This window comes from Festucalex cinctus, chromosome 3, assembly GCF_051991245.1.
Source record: "Festucalex cinctus isolate MCC-2025b chromosome 3, RoL_Fcin_1.0, whole genome shotgun sequence".
NCBI classification, from domain to species: domain Eukaryota; kingdom Metazoa; phylum Chordata; class Actinopteri; order Syngnathiformes; family Syngnathidae; genus Festucalex; species Festucalex cinctus.
In genome coordinates this window covers 17,202,711-17,225,197 of record NC_135413.1, presented here as the reverse complement: position 1 = coordinate 17,225,197, position 22,487 = coordinate 17,202,711, and the positions used below count along the sequence as shown (strand labels likewise).

Sequence of the window (22,487 nt, the reverse complement as noted above, 5' to 3'; positions counted from 1 at the left end):
GTTGTTGAGTATTGTGAAGGGCATCGGCAAGGGGCACAAACAGATTAGTATCGAGAAAATATTCTGGAGGTATTAAAAGTGAACAAACCCAAGTTGAAAAACATCATAATTTTCTGGTATAAAATGAGACCAGAATTTTTTTTTGAATTGCTCTTTTCCATGTGTCATAATACAATTAATTGAAAAAAGAAACACATCTCTTAGTGACACGGCACAACAATAACCCGGTTGATGTGTGCACATCCTAAATATAGCTTTTGCATGTTGTGACATCTTTTGATTTAGTAACGGCTTTTTCATCTATTTTGGGTAGGAGTCTGTTAACATGGCACACACGTCCCTCTTGTGAAGGTCTCACTTGTATGTTTCTGCACAACAAGACATTTGAATGATTTGGGCCACTATTAAACAGTATTCATATTTGAAAGAACATCCAACAATTTTTTTTAGATACTCCGTGTCCATACGTGTCCATATTTTCCCTGCTTTTTCATGAATATATCTACTTTGTTTATTTGTATAGTTTTTTTCTGTGTGTGCTGTTTTATTGTCTTATGCTAAATTTGTACTACATTGTTTAAAGTGAGACGTTTGAGGACTCAGGTGGCACATACAAATATAAAATGACAGCATAAAAGTCATGGAATCACAGCACAGCTTTACATTAGAACCGAGGCTTTACTTTTTTATTTTTATTTTTCTGCGGACCATAGTTTTCTTGAGGTTGCAGCAGAGTTTTTTTTGTTTTTTTTTAAAGGTATTTCTTTGGGGTTAATCATTCAATTTTCCTAATGGCATAACATACACAAAAGGTAAGTTGGTGCATTTGTTGTTATACGTTTGCCATTTATACTTAAAAGGTGATTTACATGTATTACTTACTGTAGAGGCTTAACATTTGATTATTAAAAAGTAATGAAGATTTTCGAATTGTACTTCAGTTGAATATGTTAATCACAAGGAGTGAAGGGACTATGTCGAAATGTTTGCCCTCTGACGGCAAATGGGATGCAATGACCTAAGTCTGCTGGTGGGGTTTTGGGTTTTATTTCCTTCAAAACCAAATCAATTCCCAATTCATTTCATATGTACAGGTGTTCAATACCTAATTTTATTTTGGATGAATTTAGAAATTAACTTTTATTTTTGTAATTCTCTCCAACAGTTGTTTCAAAAATGCCATTTCATACAGAGAATCATTGACGCTTGGAACACTAATGAAAAGGAACAGTGAGTATTGTTTATTTTATTTTATTTTTGATTAATTTGTAGTATTAAAGGGATAGTTCAGATTTTGTGACATGAATCTCAATTTCATCCTCACCTCCAGTGTGTGGGATCATCACTGACTTACCCCTGACAGCGTTCTGTGACACGAGTTCTGGTCCGGTGTTGGACGAGAGGAAAAAATAGTCCGTCAAGTTGGCTGTCATCGCGGAAATAAAGCGTTTTTCTTCATGCAGCTGATAGACGCGCACTAATCTACAAGTTGTTTGTCTTTTCTAAGGCGGAAGGCGCAACTATCAGCTGTCTGCAGCGCGTCTATCAGCTGTATGCGGGGCGCCGCGTAGTGATACAAGCGAACAGAAAAGTAGTGCCCGGCAGTAATGGAGTCTGACTTTATTTTTAAGAAGGGAGTTATGTGATGCAAATGTGTTTCTCTTTTGAACACAAATTGTTTTCAGAAGAAAAACGCTTTATTTAGTTGGGCCCAGTCCAGCCGGACTATTTACCTCTCGTCCAACACCGAACCAGAACTCGTGTCACAGAACACTGTCAGGAGTAAGTCTGTGCTGATCGCACACACTGGAGGTGAGGATGAAATGGAGATTCATGTCAAAAAATCCGAACTATCCCTTTAAGTACAGTATTTATTTATGGCTTTTTTTCATAGGTGTTTTACTGAATGGACTTTATGGAAAATCTTTTCGACTTTTTGATTTGTGTTTCAAATTTGCTTTACTCTTATGTGAAGAATAGGATATTGCTATTCCTCACAATACTAATTAAAATTAACTAGTTTCCATAAAAGAGTTCAGAGTGGGATTCTCAATGTGCGCCTTCATTTTCATCGCAAAGGGAAAGTCGTGAAAATTGTATGGTGTTAAAATGGAGGACATGTATAACCAGTGTGAGTGAGGCAGGAAGGAGACAGGAGACCGACAACAGTCCGGCCGTGAATTTGATGGGAGCCCATTGAAGGGTAACGAGGGTGGGTGTGATATGCTGCCAGGGCTTTGAGCAGGTGAGAATCCTGGCGGTAGTGCTCTGGGCATAGAAAAACATTAGAGATGTTGAGGGAGATGAGGATGTCACATGTTAGTATCGATAAATAAGGAGGTTCTTTTTGGTGGAGGGTGCAGTTAAGAAAAGGCTCCTTGGGTTGCGTATGTGCTTCAACTAGTATTGTTTTTTGGGGGGGCATGTGAGAGGGCTTCTTATGACCTTACATGGTCGTGGTAGGTCTCCATGCAGACAGTGAGGCAAGAGGCAGCTTTCTGGGCACTCGACAGTACAAATCTTAAAACACGAGAAAACAAAGTAATGGTAAATATAACACATTAAAAGTTTAACTTCAAAGGATAGTTTCCATTTTAGGTTCTCTGGTTTCCCAAGATTTATAGATGCCATTTTGTTTTGCAGGGTAGAAGGTGGTAGGCGGCGAGGCTACATGGGTCACCTCACTAGAATAGCTAATTCAATACTTCATAACTGTGACAAAGGCCCTAACGGACTGCAGATACAACAGCTCATCTCTGGTAAGTACACCAGGGTTTCCCTTTCGATTAACTTATTTGCTTCCAAAAAATTATAAATATGGTCTATATTAAAGTTGCCCAAAGACGTATTTATATATTGTTTGTTTTTTTTTGTTTTTTTTTATGCTAGAACATACAGAAGGCTTTGATGCAGCCTCTCAACTGCAGTGAACGGGTGAAAAAAAAAAAGTAGTAATTACAAAAACGGCCAGCAGGTGGCAGAAGAGTATAAGAGATCAACCATGGCCATGTTGAAAACAAGCCGTTTCCTCACAGTTCTAAACAGATTTGTGAATATTGATGAAACTTTGCTGCAAAACGGAAACAGATAGAAATATACTTTTTTTTTTTTTTCTTGATAAAAGAAGAGACTCTAATCTTTCTCCTTTGCGCTGCCCCAAACAGCATTCCGGGCTCCAGAAACGAATTGCTTCTGTAACGCATTTGAACCACTATCATACTACCCTAAGCACCCCCACTTTTAACAATTCAAACCAGGTCTTAATTTTCTTCTGTCTATGTGGCATTCTCAAATTCACAATTTAATCATATTTGTATATGTGTGTTGTTAATGGCCAACCTTCCATTTTTTTTCTTGGCACCCCAACATGTTTTTGGTCTGCCACCATCCTGCCGGCATTACATTGGGTTTTTTTTTTGTTTTGTTTTTTGTTTTTTGTTTTTTTAAATTGGGTAACTTTTTTATCAGCAGAACTATGTAAGTACTATCCATCCATCCATCTTAAATATTTATCTTTTGTATCATTCACCTTTTGCTGTGCACTGTACCTCAAAATTAATTTTTAATTATTTTTTTATTTTTTTATTAATTTTTAATTAATTTTTTTGGGCCTAATTTTCTATGTGTGTTGTGTATGCATATGTGTGTAAAGGTATGTGATATTCAACTGCAAAATACAGTATATGAAGATGAACTCACTATGTGTGACAGAGCTAAAAGTGGAGGATAGAGAAAAATGGGAGGCCTTCATATCTGGGCAGCTGGCTGACACAAACAAGAGAAACACTGTTGACCTGGTGAGTTATCACAAGCACACTTGGCACAATTTTTAACTCATAGCACACAAACCCTTTTGTCTGTAGTTATCGCTGTAAACCTGCGTGGCGTTCTGGTCCATTGACTTGTGACACTGTGTCGAATTTTTGTCTATTTTTGAAAGTGACAAAATTATTACTCTTCTGACTTTGCAAAGTATACACTCTCATCCAAAAGTCTTGGGACAGTGAGGCAATTTTTTATTTTTTTTGCTGGAGCCTGAAATAATTTGATTTTGACATCTAAGGACTATTATGAGACAAGCTGAGCATTTTTAAAACATATTTGAGGATAATTAGTCATGAATGGGATGTAAATACATCTGTATGAAATACACGACTTAGAGCAGATGTGGCCAAGTTCGGTCCTTGAGAGCCCCTATCCAACCTGTTTTCCATGTTTCTCTATACTAACACACCTGATTCATGATCAGGGTCGTTATCAGGCTTCTGCAAAGCTTGCTGATTAGCTGATCGTTAGATTCAGCTGCGCTGAAGGAGGGAGACATGGAAAACAAGATGGATTGGGGCTCTCGCGGACCGAACTTGGCCACCCCTAACTTAGAGGATTGCATTATCTGACTCAAAACACCACAATTTTGTGTGAGTGTAAGTACTGGATCAGCTAGACAGATGAAGTAGAGTTAAAGAGAATAATATATCAAATGTAGCTGTACAGTAAATCTTTAGCTTGCCATACCTGCATCGAGCCTGTGACCGATTGTCATCACCAAACATTTGCATACACTGTCCAAATAGTAAACGTAAAGTGGAAGTTTTTTTATTTATTTATTTTTAAACACCAAATTGTTATGCCATATTTTACATGAGACACAGCTTGTTCAACAATGTCATTGCTTATTCTCATCAGGTGACCACACACCAGATCCAATCTGCTGATGACGAGGTTGACTTTAAAGACAGCAGCTTTCAACATGACTCATCTCTACAACAAGTAAGGTTCTCGTTCTGAAGCTGACAGATCGATTCACTTTCATGTACACATCCATGTACATGGGCTATTGTCACACAGAAAACAAACATTTTTACAGTTGTAGTCAGACGTTAACATACACTCAAATGGTACGTGAGAGTCAGGGAAGCAGTGAAGGACTGATGGGCTGGACCTCGTTAAGGGAAGTATTCTAAAGTCAAAGGTCACGAGAGACCATTAATTTGAAGGCCTGAATATCCCTGCCTCGACCCTCCAGCCAAATTTGACCACTGCTTGACTATTATAAAAAACTATTTGCCACTATTTAATGTCTGATATTCCATCTAACTCTTAAAATGCTTGTAGCACTGCTGAAGGTTAGCGTGACGCTGCAACAGAGCTTTGGCTTTGAAAGTGCTCACTGCTCTCCAACACAATATACTCTCCTCCATCCACCTAGCGTTATAAAATTGAAACAAAAGAAGCAACAACATTCACCATTAATCAGTATAGTCGGAGTTTGAACAAATGTACGTGAGAAGTTTTTTAAGATGTTTTTCTTAAATCACAACAGAAAATAGAGTGATTACTTTTTTTTGCAACAATGCTGTTTTCCTTAAAGTTTCAGGAAACTAAATGTGTTGTGAATAAACGATTAGAATATGCCACAACATGAAATGTTTTTCTATTTGAAACGCAACTGGGTGTTTGTATAGGAGGCATTTATTCAGCTCAACTGTAGGGACTTAGGCTTTGGAATTGCTGTGGGCAGAGTGTAAAATGGCAGGTAGTTGTTGGAGAGACGCTAAGACATTGTTGAGGTGCCCTTAAGCAAAGCCCCCCCCCCCCCCCCCCCCCCGCTCTAGAGGACAGAGGAAAATACTGTAACCCTAACCCTTCACCCTGACGTCTGTCTGCATGCTTGCAATCTAGTTCTGTGTGGCATGTAACACAAACGGTTCGAACAGTGCGAGTTGAAATTATATTACGTTTAAATGAATGCATTCAAATAAGTTCAATCGTTTTGCACCCTTGTGATGCTTTCAGCACACAACCACCAAAATGAAATATGGTTCCGGTTATTAACAGCAGCCCAATCTTCACTCTAAACAACCCATCCCAAAAGATGGCCCGTGATACTTATTAGATTCATGAGTTTATGAAAACGTCTGGCTGCAGCTTCACTAAGCTTGTAGTACTGTATCATCAGTTAGACACTAAACATGTCTGTCAATAGGGAAAGCCTTTTTAAATGTCCACATATTGACTATGGTTCCTCCACAAACTGCACAAACCATTTTAACATCATTATGCCGTTATTACTTACCTTATTGTGTTACATAGTGTGACCTATGTGCAGCCATCAAATTCTGTAAATACCGGCTAGCTTTGTGTAGGCTCAAGAGCAGGGGTTATCAACCATTTTCAAACTGAGATCTACTTGGGTACTGATTAACTCATTCACTCCCAACCATTTTCGCTCCCGGCTGTTTTTACTGGATTTTGAAAGATTTTGCAAAGGCCACAGAATATTGTGTTCTATTACTATAAAAACATGGACCTACTAAATGAAAGATTAGAGTCTGTTCTTTCATCACGAAAAAAAAGTATTTTTTTATCTGTTTCCGTTTTGCAGCAATTAGCATTAGAATATAGCTAGGTTTCATCATTATTCATATTTCTGGTGAAAACACTTTCAAAAAGAGCGTGTTGCAACCATTGCCCTGGCTAATCTCTTAGATTCTACTGCCACCTGCTGGCCGTTTTTTTTTTTTTTTTTTTTTTTGTGTGTGTGTGTAATAACTACCATGACTTTAAGCCACTTCTTCATGCCAGAAGCTGCATCAAAGCCTTCTGTTTGCTCTTGCATTTAAAAAACAGACAGACAAACAAACGTATAAATACGTTTTTGGGAGTGAAGGACAGAGTATTAAATGTATTTACGCGTTTTTGGGTTTGAATGAGTTAATGTGGTAGGCTACCAGTTTAACAGACACTTGTGAGATGACAAATTAGCTCCAGTCACATTATTTTTAATAATGAATGATAATTATTTATGTGAAGTCACAGATCATGTTAATAATTTCTGACAATTGTCAACAGTGATTTAATAATGTAGAAAACAGCTGAAAGCAATTGTGAAATTATTTGAAATAATCACTGAGATAAAACTCCTAGGAAATCACAATGTCGACTCACTGGTGAGGTACATTTAGAACAAGCCGTCGGGTACCATGTTGGTGACCCCTGCTCTAGAGAGTACATCATTAATCAATATTGGTCTTGGCTTTTGCTAGGCGTTTTCCGATTATCAGATGCAACAAATGACGTCCAATTTTATTGAGCAGTTTGGCTTCAATGACGAAGAGTTTGCTGATCCAGATGATGTTTTGGAGTGAGTACAATCACTGAACATGTTTAAAAATAAATCAAACTGATGGGACAAGACACTGAAGACAATGCAAAGCTGGCAAGCATATTATCATATGCGACTATAACCCTGTACGCTGACAAACTGCTGTATATTATTCTGCCTGTCAGTCTTTGTGATCATTCAAAACATTTGCCAGAATGTCTGTCTGATGTATTTAAACGTATCCAGACATGCAGAACCACTTTGAAGTCAATGGTGTGCTGTCCCACCTACATTAACCTTCAGGTTTCAGTCTTTTAAAAAAAAGAAAAGAAAAAGAAAAAAAAAATGGTTTTAGCGTGATAGAATCCTTGTGGTATTTGTGGTTCCATCTTCATGCCCATCATAACTTCTATACTTTGTTTGTCTGATATCCCAAAAATGTTTCTCATTCATGTTAAAGGTCCCATTCCATCAAAGTCATTGCTTCCACTATTTTGTGAATAACAGGGCTGAAAATTAGCCTGTCATGCTATATATGTTGGACACCCATGCGGTTTTATCGTTTTCATTCATTTGAATGGTTTCAGGCCTAGAAAACGAGCAGATCTGATTTCAGGACAAGCGATATGGTGGCCACTACATATTGAATATTCTTGATTATTGTGAAAACGGCTCATTCAGACATTTGTGGTTGACGAAAAAATACATTGGCCCTGCATACTTGCAGTTTGACACCTGCTCATTTGCATGTTTTTCTTTTTCAGTATTTTCAGCTTTTTTTAAATTATTTTTACAAACCCACTTTTATTATACAAACCCGCCTCAAGGCCAACCCCCCTTTTCTTTATAAAACGTACATTATCACAGTTTTTTTTTTCTCCCGGTATGCATTTCAATGGACATCAATTATAATAATAATTTTCAGCCTGGCACAGTCCCAAACAGGGGTCGACTATAGCTTGAAAAAGGAAATCCTGCTCAATTACAACCTAAACTAGAGTAAATGGAGAAATTGCGTGGGAATGCTAAAAGCACATTGAGAGATAAATTATGAAATTATAACCTCCTGGTTACTGGACAATGCGCTTTACCAACTGTGCCACCGAGCAGTATCAGACACCTGGTAATGATAAGTTTTATATATGGAAGTGGGCATGGAAAGTGATACTTATAAATAAAGTTCAATGACTGTCCCATTGAAAATGAATGGGGAAAAGTTGATATTAAATGTTAAATAGTGAAAATACTGTAAGTAATGTGGAATCAGACGATATATATACCCTAGGAGGCCTCAATTTTTGAAGCTAGTTGAAATTTGAACAATGTAAATTGGAAGTATTATGTGGGAGTTGTTAGGTGGCAAAAACGTGTGCTTCAGCATTCCCACAATTATCTTGCAAACTCCATAAAAGGACATCAAAGATTGCAAAAAAAAATTAAGAACAAAAAACAAAATGTTAGTGGCTTGGGACCTTTAAGGGCAAAGTGGTTCTTTATGGGCCCACTAGTCTAAATCCAGTATTCTGAGATTGTACGTGTAGAATATGAATTAAAGAGCTGTGATGTCATTTTCAGTTGACAAGTGGCAAAATGGCTGCACTCTGAGATGGATAAATACAGGTGGATTTTGCTGCTTAATTCATATTGCACAAACACAATAATCAGAATATCGTGTTTACACTACTGGGAGTGCATCAAACACATTATTGTAAATACTTGTTTGTTTTCACTTTGCTTTCAATGAAAAACATCAATCATTTGTACCTTTATTCCTAACACAATCCTAAAAATTCAGTTTTGTATTGTTTATTTCTCACATATGCTTTCTTTGGTAATTAAGTGAGAAAAAAACACGTTTTTTTCAATAAGTCTAGGGATCTTCAAAATTGATTTGTCCTCGCTTTTTTTTTTTTTTTTTAATTATCATTTATACATAACAGTCTAAATTCCTAATGTCTGTTCTTTACGTTTTGTTGATATCATTACTTTTTTCCCCCCACATAATCATGTTCACTTTTATTTCGATCAAATGCTGAGAAGGTCAAAATCTTGAGCATTTTACAGTATGTTGTAATTTCCTTAGAAGCATTGGGCGTAATACATAACGAGCGCTTAACTAACACATGTTTCCTTTAACATTTCAGTATTCCCTTTGACAGAATATCAGACATCAGTTTTTCACTCAATACAAATGAAAGTGTAAGTACCTTCATTATTCATCTTGAATATTAATGTAGATGACAAAGTTGATTACCAGTTGGAGTCCATCAATTTTACTGCATTAAAGAGTGAAAAAGAGTAGTTGCAACAACGGTCAGTAATTCAACAATCATAGAAGGAAAGTTTTGTTTGTTTGGATGGATGTCAAGTCGCTTCAGGTCATCACATCTGTAGCGATGAGCGGGTAAAAGCATGAAGCGTTCAAATTGTGCCCAAATAGATTCAGAGTTTCAGTGAAAGCAACGTTAGGGACATCAAGTGGCCGAAGGCAGTCAAAGCAACCTACTGTATGTCACAACAGACTGAAAATAATCACTCGCTTCTTATCTTTCAGCAATGATGGTAACATAAATATGATAGACCGGTCATCATTACTAATGCACAAAACCCCTCAAACCAAAATTTGGTGCTTATTACACAAGTTAGCGCCAAAATAACCTATCAAACCAATAACGGGCAGAAAAACGTAATTGTTCACGTGGTATTTGAAGAACGATAAAAGTGCCGACGCGGGCTTCAAGCTTCAAGGTTGTGAATTCATTTGACCCTGAAGTTATCCACCACTGTTGTCAATGATGGTGGTTCGCACAGTTTTTTTTTTTCTTTTTCTCACAACAAGGAAGCGCAAGGGCGAAGTTTTGAAAGCTATAAATTTATAAAAACTATCATTTTCCAGCACCGTGTAGACAAAGTGCTGAAATGGTAAATAACACTGAGTAAATACCTGTTTGTCACATTATCCAATACATAATGTCTCTTCTCTCATAGTCATCAAACAAACAGTTTTTTAGTCTACAGAGAAAATAACAAATACAATATTTTTGGAATACCGTGTATATGTAATACTACTGCTCAATAATAGTGAGTAAAGATGAGCATGTTTCACTGATCTTAAGCGTATCAGGAATACATTAAAATCAAAAATGTATCTCAAATTATAAAGGAAAATTATACTGTTTCAAAAATGTCTATTTACAAAGTCAAACCTGCACAGTGAATGAATCGCTGCTATAACGTAGATTTTAAGTGATTGTTTTTTTGTTTTTTGTTTTTTTGGTTTGGTTTTTACAGTATAAGTTTGTATGTAATGCATAAAATGGCTATAAGACCTAAATGGTAAATGTTGTGGAATGTTTATAGTGAAAACCTACATTTCAGTCACGTTGTGGTTGTTTCATTTTAAATCAATTGTGGTGGAAAATGCAAAATCATAAAATACAGTACTATGTGCCCATAAGTATTAATGAGCTGCTGTAAAAATGAATTGATTTTGTAGGTTGACAGAAGTTTTAAATTAACCAATTTCAGCTTCCGTATCTCCCAGGGTCCTCATTGTATGTCATAAATAATTTAAAAAAAAAAGAAGTTTTTATTCATGCTGAAACAAAACTAAAAATGTATGTGAAGATAAATTAAATAATTTAAAAAATATATATTTGACAACAGTAATGGATGGCTAGATGGATGGATGGATATACTTCATTGTTGTTGTTGAGGATATTAAAAGTATTCAAATTATAATTGTCAGGAAAACTATTTAATTGTACTACAATGTCGCAATTTTAATTGACACTCAGAGAAGTTGGAGTGATTTGAAATTATTGATTTTTAACATTTTCTTTGAAGAATGTAAACAAACAAAAACAGCATAGAGTATATGTTAATGTAATTCTAACCTTTCAACTCTAATGAAAAGTCTACTGGCTGAGTTTAGGGTTGGATGTCATTCAGCTCATTATTTGTAATAAGTACACAAAATGAGTGTACAATGATTTTCTAATCCTATGATCCCATTTCCCCAGGTGAAAGTAGCTATGTTCGAAGCACGCTGTCGGGAGAAAATCCAACAGTTTGAGGATCCTGGTTCGGATGAAGAGGATATCTGGGATGAAAAAGATGTCACTTTTGTACCGGAGGCACAGAGGCGCCCCAGGTCAGAAAAGTACACATGGGCTCAGCTACTGCAAATCTTGTTCTGTTTTGTATTATTGCTACATGTAATTCTTCATAACGTACTGTATGTATGCAATGAACATCTCTATTAACAACTTATATCGTCACTTTTCAAAGAGGCCCAGAAAACGGCATGATTGTTCAACCATTACCATTGCATCATCAAAGCAAGATTGCTCATGAGGTTTCGGGCTGACACCAGTATATTTAGTTCCAAATACAGTATGATATAGTTATAAAAAAAAAAGTGACTTTTTAACTTAACCCAAGATTCGAACATTTGCAAGTGTTTGTGAAGGTTGATGTCTCGAAAGGGTTCGTTCAAGGTCGCCAGATGTTCACCAGAAGTTTTAACAGTGTTCTTGTTGCGCCCTTTTCATTACTCGATACCCGCTTCGAAGCCTCGGCACGTCTCATAACATCACTAATGTTTACACCTTAGGAGTGCAGGGAGCACAGACAGCGAGGACAGCACTGACTCGGAGGAAGAGGATTCCAAGAAAGATGCATTTGAAGCTTCTAATCCCAGCTCTGAAGACATTATGGAGGTTGAAACAGGTTGGTAACCTTAAACTTTAGTATTCAATTCGTATCTCTGTGTAGATACATGTATAATTTTTAACTTAAAAATATGATCATCTGTGTCTCTAGAAAAAAAAAGGTTAAAAATAAAAAGATTTCTGAAAATATATTCAAAATAAAAATTAAGAAATCACATGGAGATACAACGGATATAAAAAATCCACACACCCCTGTTCACATTCAGGTTTTTGTGATATAAAAAAAGATTAGTCCATAAATAATTTCAAGACTTTACTCACTATTAACTAGTAATTTGTACAACTCAGTTGAAAACAAGAAAAGTTGTTGAGAGGGGAAGTAAATATAACTAGATAATGGGGTTGCATGGCACCGAACTGCCCCTAAGAGGCCAACGGGCCACACAGCAGTAAGAGCTGCTATTTATTTTTATTTGTTATTGTTTTTTATTTATTTTATTTTAGTATATTCTCATTTCACTTTGTTACTAATGTATTTTCTGGATGTGTGTTCCTATTGTGCTATTTTTACAGGTGAGTTTTCAAGGATTCAATTAATTTGTGATATCCCAAAACCACATTTCCACATGATATGGTAGGAAATACGATACTTGAGTTTCCATGTTAGTCCAATAAATCCCAACACTTGTGAAAATGAAAATACAACAACTAAATAAGATAAAGTAAAGAAGATACAGATTTATATCTGTATTTTCTATCTTATTTGATGTACGCTAAGATGCAATGCAGCACAATGAAAATGAGTGCGTTAGAGTAGAGAAACCTCAAACATGCAGGACTCACGCCCTCGAGGACATACAATATTTTGAAATAAAATAATCATTTTTATTCATGTTTTCAACATCAAGCCAAATGTTTGTTTTTTTCATGATGGCCCGATTGGAATTGATTTGTGAACTTTTCCCACTTTTCAAGAGCATTCAAAATACTGTAAATGTAGTTAACAGCCACTTTCACAACAGCTTCAACAAGCCAACTGTTTTTTTGTTTTTTCTCTGTCGTTTTCTTCCATAGACACAGCATGGAGTGGATATTCTGCTCCCGATTCCAACTCAGAGACGGGCTGGGCTGATTTCTCTAACTTCTCCCCCACCAGGTACTAATATTGATGGTTTATTCTGTCTGCATTAAGGTTATAATATAAGTAACTTAAAAATATAAATATATAATATAAAATATAAGTAACTGAAACTACAGCTATCCTTTGGCGTTTAGTCTTGGAGTTGTAGTGCTTTTACTTCGCGTCACCCAAAAACTACGTCATCTAGCGACACCCGATTAAAAACTCGCTACCAGATGATGGTGCTCCAAAGCCTTTATTTTGTCACTTCACTCTGAAATGTGATATTATAGGTAACAAATGATGTCCTTTTTGGTTCAAATATGAAAAAAGTAGATAGTACTTATCGTACTTGAAAGTCTGTGGACTGTTAAACATTACCTGTATTTGATTATTTAGTTGTTTTTACAACACGACAATACTCACTGTGACCTCTATTTTATTTATTTTTTTAATATTGCACACAGTAAATACACCATATTCAAAAATAACTGTCTACAACTAATAAAATCTAATAAACCTGGTTTTGAAAAGAGTTCAAACTAAGTTTAATGCAACAAAACTCAAAACGAAATAATCTACAACACAAGGTCTGCATCCATCATTTGTTACCCATCACAAAGCTTTGTATTAAAAAAATGGATGTTTCTAAATAAAAACATTCTCTTTTAGCCCCAATGACCCACTAATGTGCAACTCTCCCGTTGCTATGGAAACCAACATGGAGAAACTGGATCCACTGGGCGTCATTGGACCATTGTATTCGGAGGGTGAGATCAATGGATTGAAGTATGCTGATGGTATTCTAACACTGTCCTTCTGACCACCACCTTTGCTGTCTTTTTTTTATTTTTTATTTTTTTAATAGAAGGTCATGGCTGGCTGAATCCTAGTATTTCTTCTTCCGCTTCCGTCACCTCAAAGGGCTGTGGAAGATCTAAAATGGCGGATGAAACTACCTGTAACTTGCAGCGCAGTATTACAGATACAGTCATCAACGGCTCCATAAAAGAGACTTTCAGCCTCACTGTTGATGCCAAGACGGAGACGGCTGTCTTCAAGAGGTTAGCCCGCATACAGTAAATGAAATGCAATACAAATCAAGTACAAGTAATATTTTGGGAGTTGTTTTTTTAATTGTACTGCAGTATATGAAAATGATATTTAAACTTCAGCTACCTCTTAGGTTTGCAACGTCACTAATGACTTTGCTTCCTATAAATTTGGCTGTCCTCTATCACTCTGCCCTTGTTCATCCTGCATTACACGCTATTTAACTCATTATTTGTTGATGATTATAAACCAAATGACGCTTGCAACATAAGCTTGCCTTCCTCTTCTCCCTTGCTTTCGGTGTGGTCTTCATCAGAGTGTTGAAATCATATCGGTATGTATCACCAATCCAATTTCGACCTGCAGCAGTCAACCTCAAACATTTCTCTCCATGTTTTGATATTGTTCATGTTTTTGTCATTGTGGGAATGCTGAAGCATTCCCACATATGTTATTGTGATTTCTATTCTCCACAATTTTTTTGCCATGTAACAACTCCCACATAATTCTTCCGATTTACACTGTTCAAATTTCAACTTGCTTCAAAAATTTATGCCTCCCGGGGTGTATATTGTCTGATTCCACATTACTTACATTATTCGCACAATTTAACGTTAAATATCAAATTTTTTCCCATTCATTTTAAATGGGATAGACATTGAACTATTTCTAAGTGTCACTTTCCACGCCCACTTCCATACATATAACTTATCATCATTACCAGGTGTTTGATACTGCTCAATGGCACAGTTGGTCAAATGCATTGTCCAGTAACCAGGAGGTTATAATTTCATAAATTATCTCTCAATTTACTTCATATGTATTCCACATGCATCCAAATCTTAGCATTCAGCTTTCAGCATTCCCACGCAATTTCTCCAGAAATTGCACTTTGTCTAGTTGTCTGTGTTTTGCATGTGCTGTGTGATCTAAAGTGTTTTCCATTTGGGAGTTTGATGTACAGACAGAAATATAGATGCATTTGATCAGAATTGTGTGGTGATAATGAGAACGGTTCTGTTTGGAGCGAAAAGAGGGACGCTTTAGAACAACCATCTGAAGCAATGAAGGGCAGCGCTGGTTTGTTGCTGGCTTCTTTGCTTCAGGAGGGACCGTTGAACTTAACTAAACGAGGCGGTGTGATTTTGCAAGACAAATACGAGGATTATACAGTTCTGGTTTGTAAATACATAAAGAAAGAAGCAAGCAGAAATTGCTATTTCTTTAACCACAACTCTACACTAATGCAATGTGTGTCATAAACATTCCAAGACTGGTGTCACAAAATATAAATTTCAAATCCAAACTATAAACTCCGAGTTTGACCCTTCAAACTTCTCTTGGGGTCGCAACATGGCATTACATGTTCAGCAATATAATATAAGTATGGTGAAACTAATACTTAGCGTGATGTAGGGTTGCCAACTTTCTCACCCAGAAATAAGGGACAGGTGCACGGCACGGTGTCATGGTGGTGTGAGCATGATGTGTGAAATCAGTGTATATTCTGATTACATTCGGAATGCACAAAGTTTGTACATTCGCTTTAATCCTTACTGCAGGCCATCATTATGTAACCTCATACAAAACCTCAAAGAAACCTCAATTTGCCTAAAAAAAACAGGTGCAAAAAAATGAAATGCAAAAGAGGAGCGTGACTCACAAAATTGACTTTTTCCATGGAGACTTTTCTTTCTTTTCTTCCTGTAGACCTGTAGAGTGCGGTTTGCTGTGTTAGGCGCTGATTGCGAAACTTGCCAGCAAGCTAAATTTGTTCATAAATAGTACGAGAATACATTTTATATTGCTCCTGCTGATGAGAGAGAGAGAGAGAGAGAGAGAGAGAGAGAGTGACCGACCGATCGATCGATCATCCAAGTTAGAACAACATGAATGTCCATGAAGAGTGTCTGTAAACCTTTTTCCCGAACTCAACTCATCTGAGATGGCAATTTATGAAAGTGAAATCACCGTCAAACACAATATGATGACCATGATGAGGGGCCTAGATTCCCGACTTTCTTCATAGTAGTTGATCCAAAAGTGTTGTTGGGCATACACCGTATTTAGAACTTAATTTGTACGGAATGACTTGATGAAAGCATCCAAACTAAACTCCAGATTGACAAATTAAAATTAATGATTAGATGTAATCAAAACAAATGAGACTCAACTCATACAACTTTGCAGAGATTCCTGCATTTCCTCAAATGCAAGTCTTGAGGCAGCCTCCCTCTTTGTGCTAACTTGTGATTTATCATGCAACTAAGTTAATGCACAATCAAATGCCTTCTGAAGTTGTTGGATCTAGATAGGGCTGCACAAAACAAGCAATATGGGTGTTGAGTATTGCGATATTATTGTCCTATTTAACATACCTAAAGATATGACATCTTTATTATCTAATAAAAGACTAAAATCGTGGAAAAATCAGATTGTTATTTATGCCCCTGGATACTGTTCTCCTATTGGATGGTGATGCGCTTTGAAGGTTGCATCTGATTGGTAGAAATTTGAATTTTCTTTTTGACACGCATATGATGATATTTCTTTGAGATATTGTGCAGCCCTATCTAGACATTACAATAGAGTTGTCTTCTATCTTTTATCATCAATGCTGTGCCAAGTTGATACATGTTTACATTGATTTAAATCCAGCATTGTTGAATTGTCCAATATTTTATTTCTTGTGTTGAAAATGCTTGGAGTGGATATTGCTACGTGTTTTGGTGAATTGCAACATATTTAGTATGTTGTCAGTGTAATGACTGTTTCTCTTTTCTGAAGCAACGACAAGTGCAAGTACACAATGGAATTCCCTTGTGGCCCCCAAGAGGAAATGTCAAACATAGATGATGCCAAGTAAGTCAGATTGCCCTTCATGCCATTTACTGTCTTACTGAGTTTGCTCTCTTTAAAATGCATGGCACATTATGAAGTGCAAAATACAATAAATGAGACCCCGGGCTGTTGAGCAATAGGAATGTATCGTGATATTATGATATGAAAACTGCCACATTATTGTCTTCGTCATGTTCACGATATTAAAATGCAACACATATGTTAAAAAAGTCAGGTTGATTTCCATTTGTGCAGTTCTGGCACCCTCTCGTGGTTAGGTTTTTTTTATTGCAATTTAATTTCATTAGGGATGTTTTGGCCCTTCTACGTTTAAAATCTAACTAATTGTCAAATGAAGGGGGGCATAATATGCGTGTGAACCGAGTCAATAAGCGGAGGAACTCAATGAGTGTGTGCATTAACAACATAACATAATAATAATGTTATGTACAAAAGCACAATATTGTGCTTTTTTGTTTTAGTATGAGCTTTTTTTTCTTTCTTTTTTTTACAATATTGTGACCTTTTTTAAATATCGCCAACCTCCCCACAATATTGTGATAATTATCGTATCTTGAGCTTCATATTGTGATAATATCATATTGTGACGTTTGAATATTGTTACATCCCTATTGAGCAAATGACGTCCATCAAGCAGGAATGGAAAAGAATTACACCTACAAACCTTCAAGAATTAGTTCGCCTGTCCCAGCTTTATTGGAACATGTTGCAGGTATCAAAATCAAAATAAGTGAATATTTTTTCAAAATAAAAACAAAAAAAAGTTACAAGTTTGAACAATAAATATCTTGCGTTTGTGGTGGACTGTATTCAATTGCATCGTATAGTTTGGAAAGGATTTGCAAATCAGGATCTTCTTTGTATTTACACTCTTCCACCCCCCCCTGTTTCGATATTTTTTCCTGGATGTTTTTGTCCCTATATTTTATTATTATTATTATTATTATTATTATTATTATTATTATATACAGAATATTGAATGTTTCAGTGATTTTTGAAGATTTTTTTTTTTTTTAGGGGTCAGTTTGGCACCAAGTTGGACATCCTTGTAATAATTCATAATACATAATACAATATTGATGCACTTGCCACATATTCCTATATTATAATCACTGAGCATGTTACTGTTGCCTTTAAAAACACATGCATGTATATAGTGTATATTTTTTTCTCGACCCAGACTGGACCAGAGTGCCATGTCCTCGGATCCAGCAGTAAATGGACCACCATGAGGAATTGCGTAGTCTCAGTTTCTAGCCAGCATAATCTACCATTGAGAAGATTTGCAGAGGCCACTGGCCAAACCTGGCCATCTACTTTCTTCAACCGAATCTGGAACATTGCCATCAGCTCAGATAAATGGCAACGATGTACTGTTGATTTAATCTGCAACTGACATCATCTCATTCAGATTTATGTCAGAATGTTACTATGGTTGAAAAGATGATTGTATGAATAAAATATTTTCTAAAATGTAAAAAAAAAAATGACACACCTTGTATATGATTGAGCATAAGTCATGTAAACAGGACAAAATGTAGCTAAAAATATGTTTAGATACATGCCTTACACAGTGATATTCACCATTGCCAATTACAATTTTAGCTTTGTGTACCGGTAAATTCATACCTAAATGAAATGTGGTATGGGAAATTGAATTCCTCCTGAGGCTAAGTGGTTTGGAAAATGGATGGATGGATGGATGGATGGATATCTACCACAGAAGAAACATGTTAGCTGTGGTGAAGACAAAATGGCGACCTGTGTTCAGTTGCTCTGCTTGAAACAAACTTCCACCAGGGATTTGGGGCCCACTGCAAATATGCACTAATCCAAAACACATCTTAATATAAATCTTGAGGCTACGACTTAAGCACAACGGATTCATTGTTGTCCTAATTCAAGTTAGAGTGATTATACATAGTAGAGGGAATACATTTTGAACCTGTGCTGATTGTATAAGTTTGTTCCCTTAAAAAGTCTGCTTTTTAGATTGGTTCGTGATCATGGTGATATGTTAGTATACAGCAGGAGCTTGTTAATGATCTGATTGTGAAGGCAATTTGAACCACAGTCATCAAGAAAGCAGCTAGTAACACTGTGCCACAAAGGACTGAAATATTGTAGTGTCTGGACTCGGCATTGGACCCCCTGTGAAAATACAACCGACTCGGAACACCTGGGAGGAAGTGGTGTGGTCAGGTAAAACCAAATTTAAGCTGTTTGGCATCAACTTGACCAGCCACGATTAGAGGATGAAAAAAAAAATTATACGATAGTTTTTTTGTTTTTGTTTTTGTTTTGTTTTTTCTTCTCTCCTATGAAGGGTACAAATGACATCGCTGTATTGAGGAGCCAAACATTCGAGCCATGTATTGTAAAAATTGGATGATAACCATCGTTCATGAGAGTGAATTATGATTTTATTAACATTAACTATTTTACATAAATTAAATTACCTGGTCCGTCTGTCTGTTTTGTGATACTGTATATATGTATTTTTTGGGGCAACGCTCATATTCATTGTGCGACCAGCGTGTAGCATCGATTCACTTTCCCAACAGGTGGTGGCGGTAATTTACAACTAAAGTTGCTTGCCAACTGCCAATTAACGCGAAGAAGTCGATGACGAAGAAGAAACGCTTGAAGACAACAAAAACAAAAGCAAAAGTTGGACTATCGGTGCTACGCTGCTGTTTACCCGACCAATCTCCGAACTAACGAATGTTATCTAGAGATATGGACCAATATAGCGAAAATGATATTTTCCAGCAACTACTTGGTATGAATGTAGTGCCAAGAAGAAATGGCACTTACCGATACAACGACACATCTCTTGTCGATTTCTCAGGTACGTTAATATTGTTCAGGTGATGTGTATGCAGTTCGTCACCATGGTTGTGTCCTCGGGTATATAAATGCCACGTACGATGTTGATATTCTGGTCGTGACCGGCAATTCGCCACCTAGCGCTATTTTGCCGTGAGTTGCACACTTGCACGAGAACTACAATTAGTTTCTGCGCCAGTGAATGTGGACTAGGTCGCGGCGACCAGTGCGGGGTCAGGGGTTCAAATCCCGCTCCGTATTTTTAGGGTTATGCTGGTTCTGTCGATAACAGTCTGGGCGTTATGGTTTGGGTTTGGCAGGTAATGCCAATAGAGGCCTATCTTTGGTGGCAAAACAAAATGAAAACTTCGTGAAAATATACAGACGGTGGTGAAGTGAAGCCGGACTTGTTCCGGCGTTTGACCAATCAAGAGCTGTTCATGACATATAGGAAAATAGCAGGAAAATTACTGCTCACGGCAAAATATCCAAAGCCAAAACGTAAATGTAAAACCAACGCACGAGCTTCATTTTTGAACGACACTATCTGAATATGCACTGATGGAAAAATACAGATTTTTAATATTTAATTTAATTGCGCTGTTTTAAAAAAGTTATTAAAAGCACGATAGGTTGCTATTTCAGATATATATATTTTTTGTATTCAAAATCTAATGTTTACCAATACTTCCAGTGCATTCAGCTGTTTTTTGTATGTTTATATATATATATATATATATATATATATATATATATATATATATATATATTCATTCTACTTGGGGAAATTCAATTCACGGCTGTACAGTAGATGACGACTCCGTGAAGCAATGTTTAAATTTTCCTCATTTTATGTATCTTTACAGTCATGTTACAAAATTGATTAAATAGTTTTTGCCTATAGGCTAAAATGTTGTTGTTTTTTTGTTGTTGTTTTTTTATGTTTGACATAATTCTGCTCATTTAAAGGTACAGTGTGTATTATTTAGTGACGTAGTAATAATGAAATAATAGAATGCAATGATTCTAATGTTACATCTTTTTTTTTTTTTTTTATTTCCCATGATTTTGAACTTTTTATTAATGTTGTTTTGGTGCTTCTATATGATTGTGATTACTGATTGAAGGTGATTTTGTTTTTTGTAGAAATGTGGTATGGCGTTTTCCTCTGGGCAGCAGTCTCCTCTCTGATCTTCCACCTGCCAGCATCTCTGCTCTCGTTCGTTGCACTTCGTCAGCACAAAACGGCCCGATTGATACCCATTGCCATCCTCTTAATGGGCATCGTTGGGCCTGTGGGCGGAGGAGTCCTCACAAGTAGGTTCTTTGCCTTTGTGACACTGTTTCGATTATGTTTTGTGCCAAAAAAAAAAAAACATCTCGTAAAAAGACAGATGGTTTCAATGCTTTATTTCAGCCCTAAACAATGAGCAGGAATGTATTATTATTATTATTATTTTATAAGAGTTCCGTTCAGCAAACGCTCCTATTTTTGAGGTCAAGTTCCTTTAGTGAGAAAGTGTCTCCCGAGGTTGACGGATGTTTTCTGAAATACCTCCCAAATGTTGGAGTTGCCATCTGGGTCAACAGTGGTTTCTTGTTTTTCTGTTCAAGCTTCACAAAATTGATCATTCATCATAATGAGCTGAATATTTTCCGTTGCATGCTGTGATCATAACGGCATTCAAATGTGTTTGACACAGGTGCAGCCATCGCAGGAGTTTACAAGGCAGCGGGGAAGAGGATGATCTCTCTGGAGGCTTTAGTTTTCGGTGTGGGACAGTCCTTCTTGATAGTCGTTATTTCCTTCCTTCGAGTGCTCGCCACCCTTTAGCAGCACTCGGGCCGCTCGCTTGGCCTCATTACACGTCGCAACTTGCTGCGGCTTGGACAAATTGAGACGTGTCGGGCCTTGGGTGGATTCTCTTCGGATAACGCAAAGAGAGCAGACTCGAGTTAAAAACGAGCTGAAATGCAGAATATGGTGTGACAACTTGTCAGACTTTGGTTTGCAGCACAACATCCACTGTCGAATATGTGATGCATTGTGTTTGTGTTTTACAAAATACAGCTAACACATTGGACTTTTCTAGGGTCATTTTGCCTTTTGAAATATTCTCGAGTGATTTAAAACCTCTTTTCTTTTCAACAGACTTGTTTATGATCCGAAAATAGGTATATAATGTTCCTTGGATGTTATGGACGAAAGCTGCATTATTGCAGTTTTATTTACTTGCTATGGTCAAGTTTATGTAAAGATCAATACTGTAATATAAAACGTGATAAAGTGTAAGTCATATTATTTTTTTAAATTCCCTTTCCTGTATAGTGTTGAGGGCAGCAGGCTGCCCTTCTATTGGCAGAGTTTAGCAATAGTTTGAATCTTGAGACTTCTTGTGCTGTAAAATCCTGTGAATGACACTTTTTTTTTTTTTTTTCTCAACAAAAAGTTTTAAAAATCCCAAATCATATAAAACAGAGGGCTTAATGAGTGTCCAAACCCCATGACCACCCCCACCCCACACAAATAATGGATGGATGTTTACCATTACTTAGGGGTTGTTTAAAAAAAAAAAAAAACACATGGACGAATGGACGCTACAATTAATTCTGTTCTCGCAGATTTACTCACCGTTTCCTTGTTGAATGTTGAACAGCGAGAGGCGCTTTGTGCATTTGTAGCTGGTAAGATGTTCGTGGTCCCCCCCCCCCCTTAGACAAGAACGAAGTTGAAATTTTCACCTGTGGCCGTGATTGGTTAAAACAAACGTGTAGAATGTCGCATCGCCCAATCAACTCGAATTATTGTACAGAATGTCCCGCCTTTTCTCAACCAAATTACTGC

General features: G+C 36.7%; 2 protein-coding genes across 6 annotated transcripts in view; both read left to right on the top strand.

Moving 5' to 3' along the window:
- The window catches only part of ppp6r3 (protein phosphatase 6, regulatory subunit 3), a 31,367-nt gene extending 13,067 nt beyond the window's left edge, over positions 1-18,300 (top strand). For 2 of the 5 annotated variants that reach the window (XM_077516227.1, XM_077516225.1), the window contains exons 12-25: positions 1,166-1,230; positions 2,644-2,759; positions 3,712-3,797; positions 4,687-4,770; positions 7,047-7,144; positions 9,250-9,304; positions 11,128-11,258; positions 11,721-11,836; positions 12,853-12,934; positions 13,571-13,668; positions 13,767-13,962; positions 14,268-14,285; positions 16,739-16,813; positions 17,994-18,300. In XM_077516227.1, coding sequence (XP_077372353.1) covers positions 1,166-1,230; positions 2,644-2,759; positions 3,712-3,797; positions 4,687-4,770; positions 7,047-7,144; positions 9,250-9,304; positions 11,128-11,258; positions 11,721-11,836; positions 12,853-12,934; positions 13,571-13,668; positions 13,767-13,962; positions 14,268-14,285; positions 16,739-16,813; positions 17,994-18,045 — 1,272 coding nt within the window. In that variant the 3' untranslated portion in view covers positions 18,046-18,300. The remainder of the gene's footprint in view (positions 1-1,165; positions 1,231-2,643; positions 2,760-3,711; positions 3,798-4,686; positions 4,771-7,046; positions 7,145-9,249; positions 9,305-11,127; positions 11,259-11,720; positions 11,837-12,852; positions 12,935-13,570; positions 13,669-13,766; positions 13,963-14,267; positions 14,286-16,738; positions 16,814-17,993) is intronic. The other 3 variants (XM_077516228.1, XM_077516226.1, XM_077516229.1) reach the window with 3 other exon arrangements.
- A 158-nt stretch (positions 18,301-18,458) lies between these two features.
- Positions 18,459-22,030, top strand: tmem170a (transmembrane protein 170A). The gene is made up of 4 exons (XM_077516230.1): positions 18,459-19,140; positions 19,378-19,664; positions 20,789-20,959; positions 21,346-22,030. The coding sequence occupies exons 2-4, from the start codon at positions 19,538-19,540 to the stop codon at positions 21,474-21,476; spliced, it is 429 nt and encodes a 142-aa protein (XP_077372356.1). The 5' UTR covers positions 18,459-19,140; positions 19,378-19,537; the 3' UTR covers positions 21,477-22,030.
- The last annotated feature ends 457 nt before the right edge of the window (positions 22,031-22,487 follow it).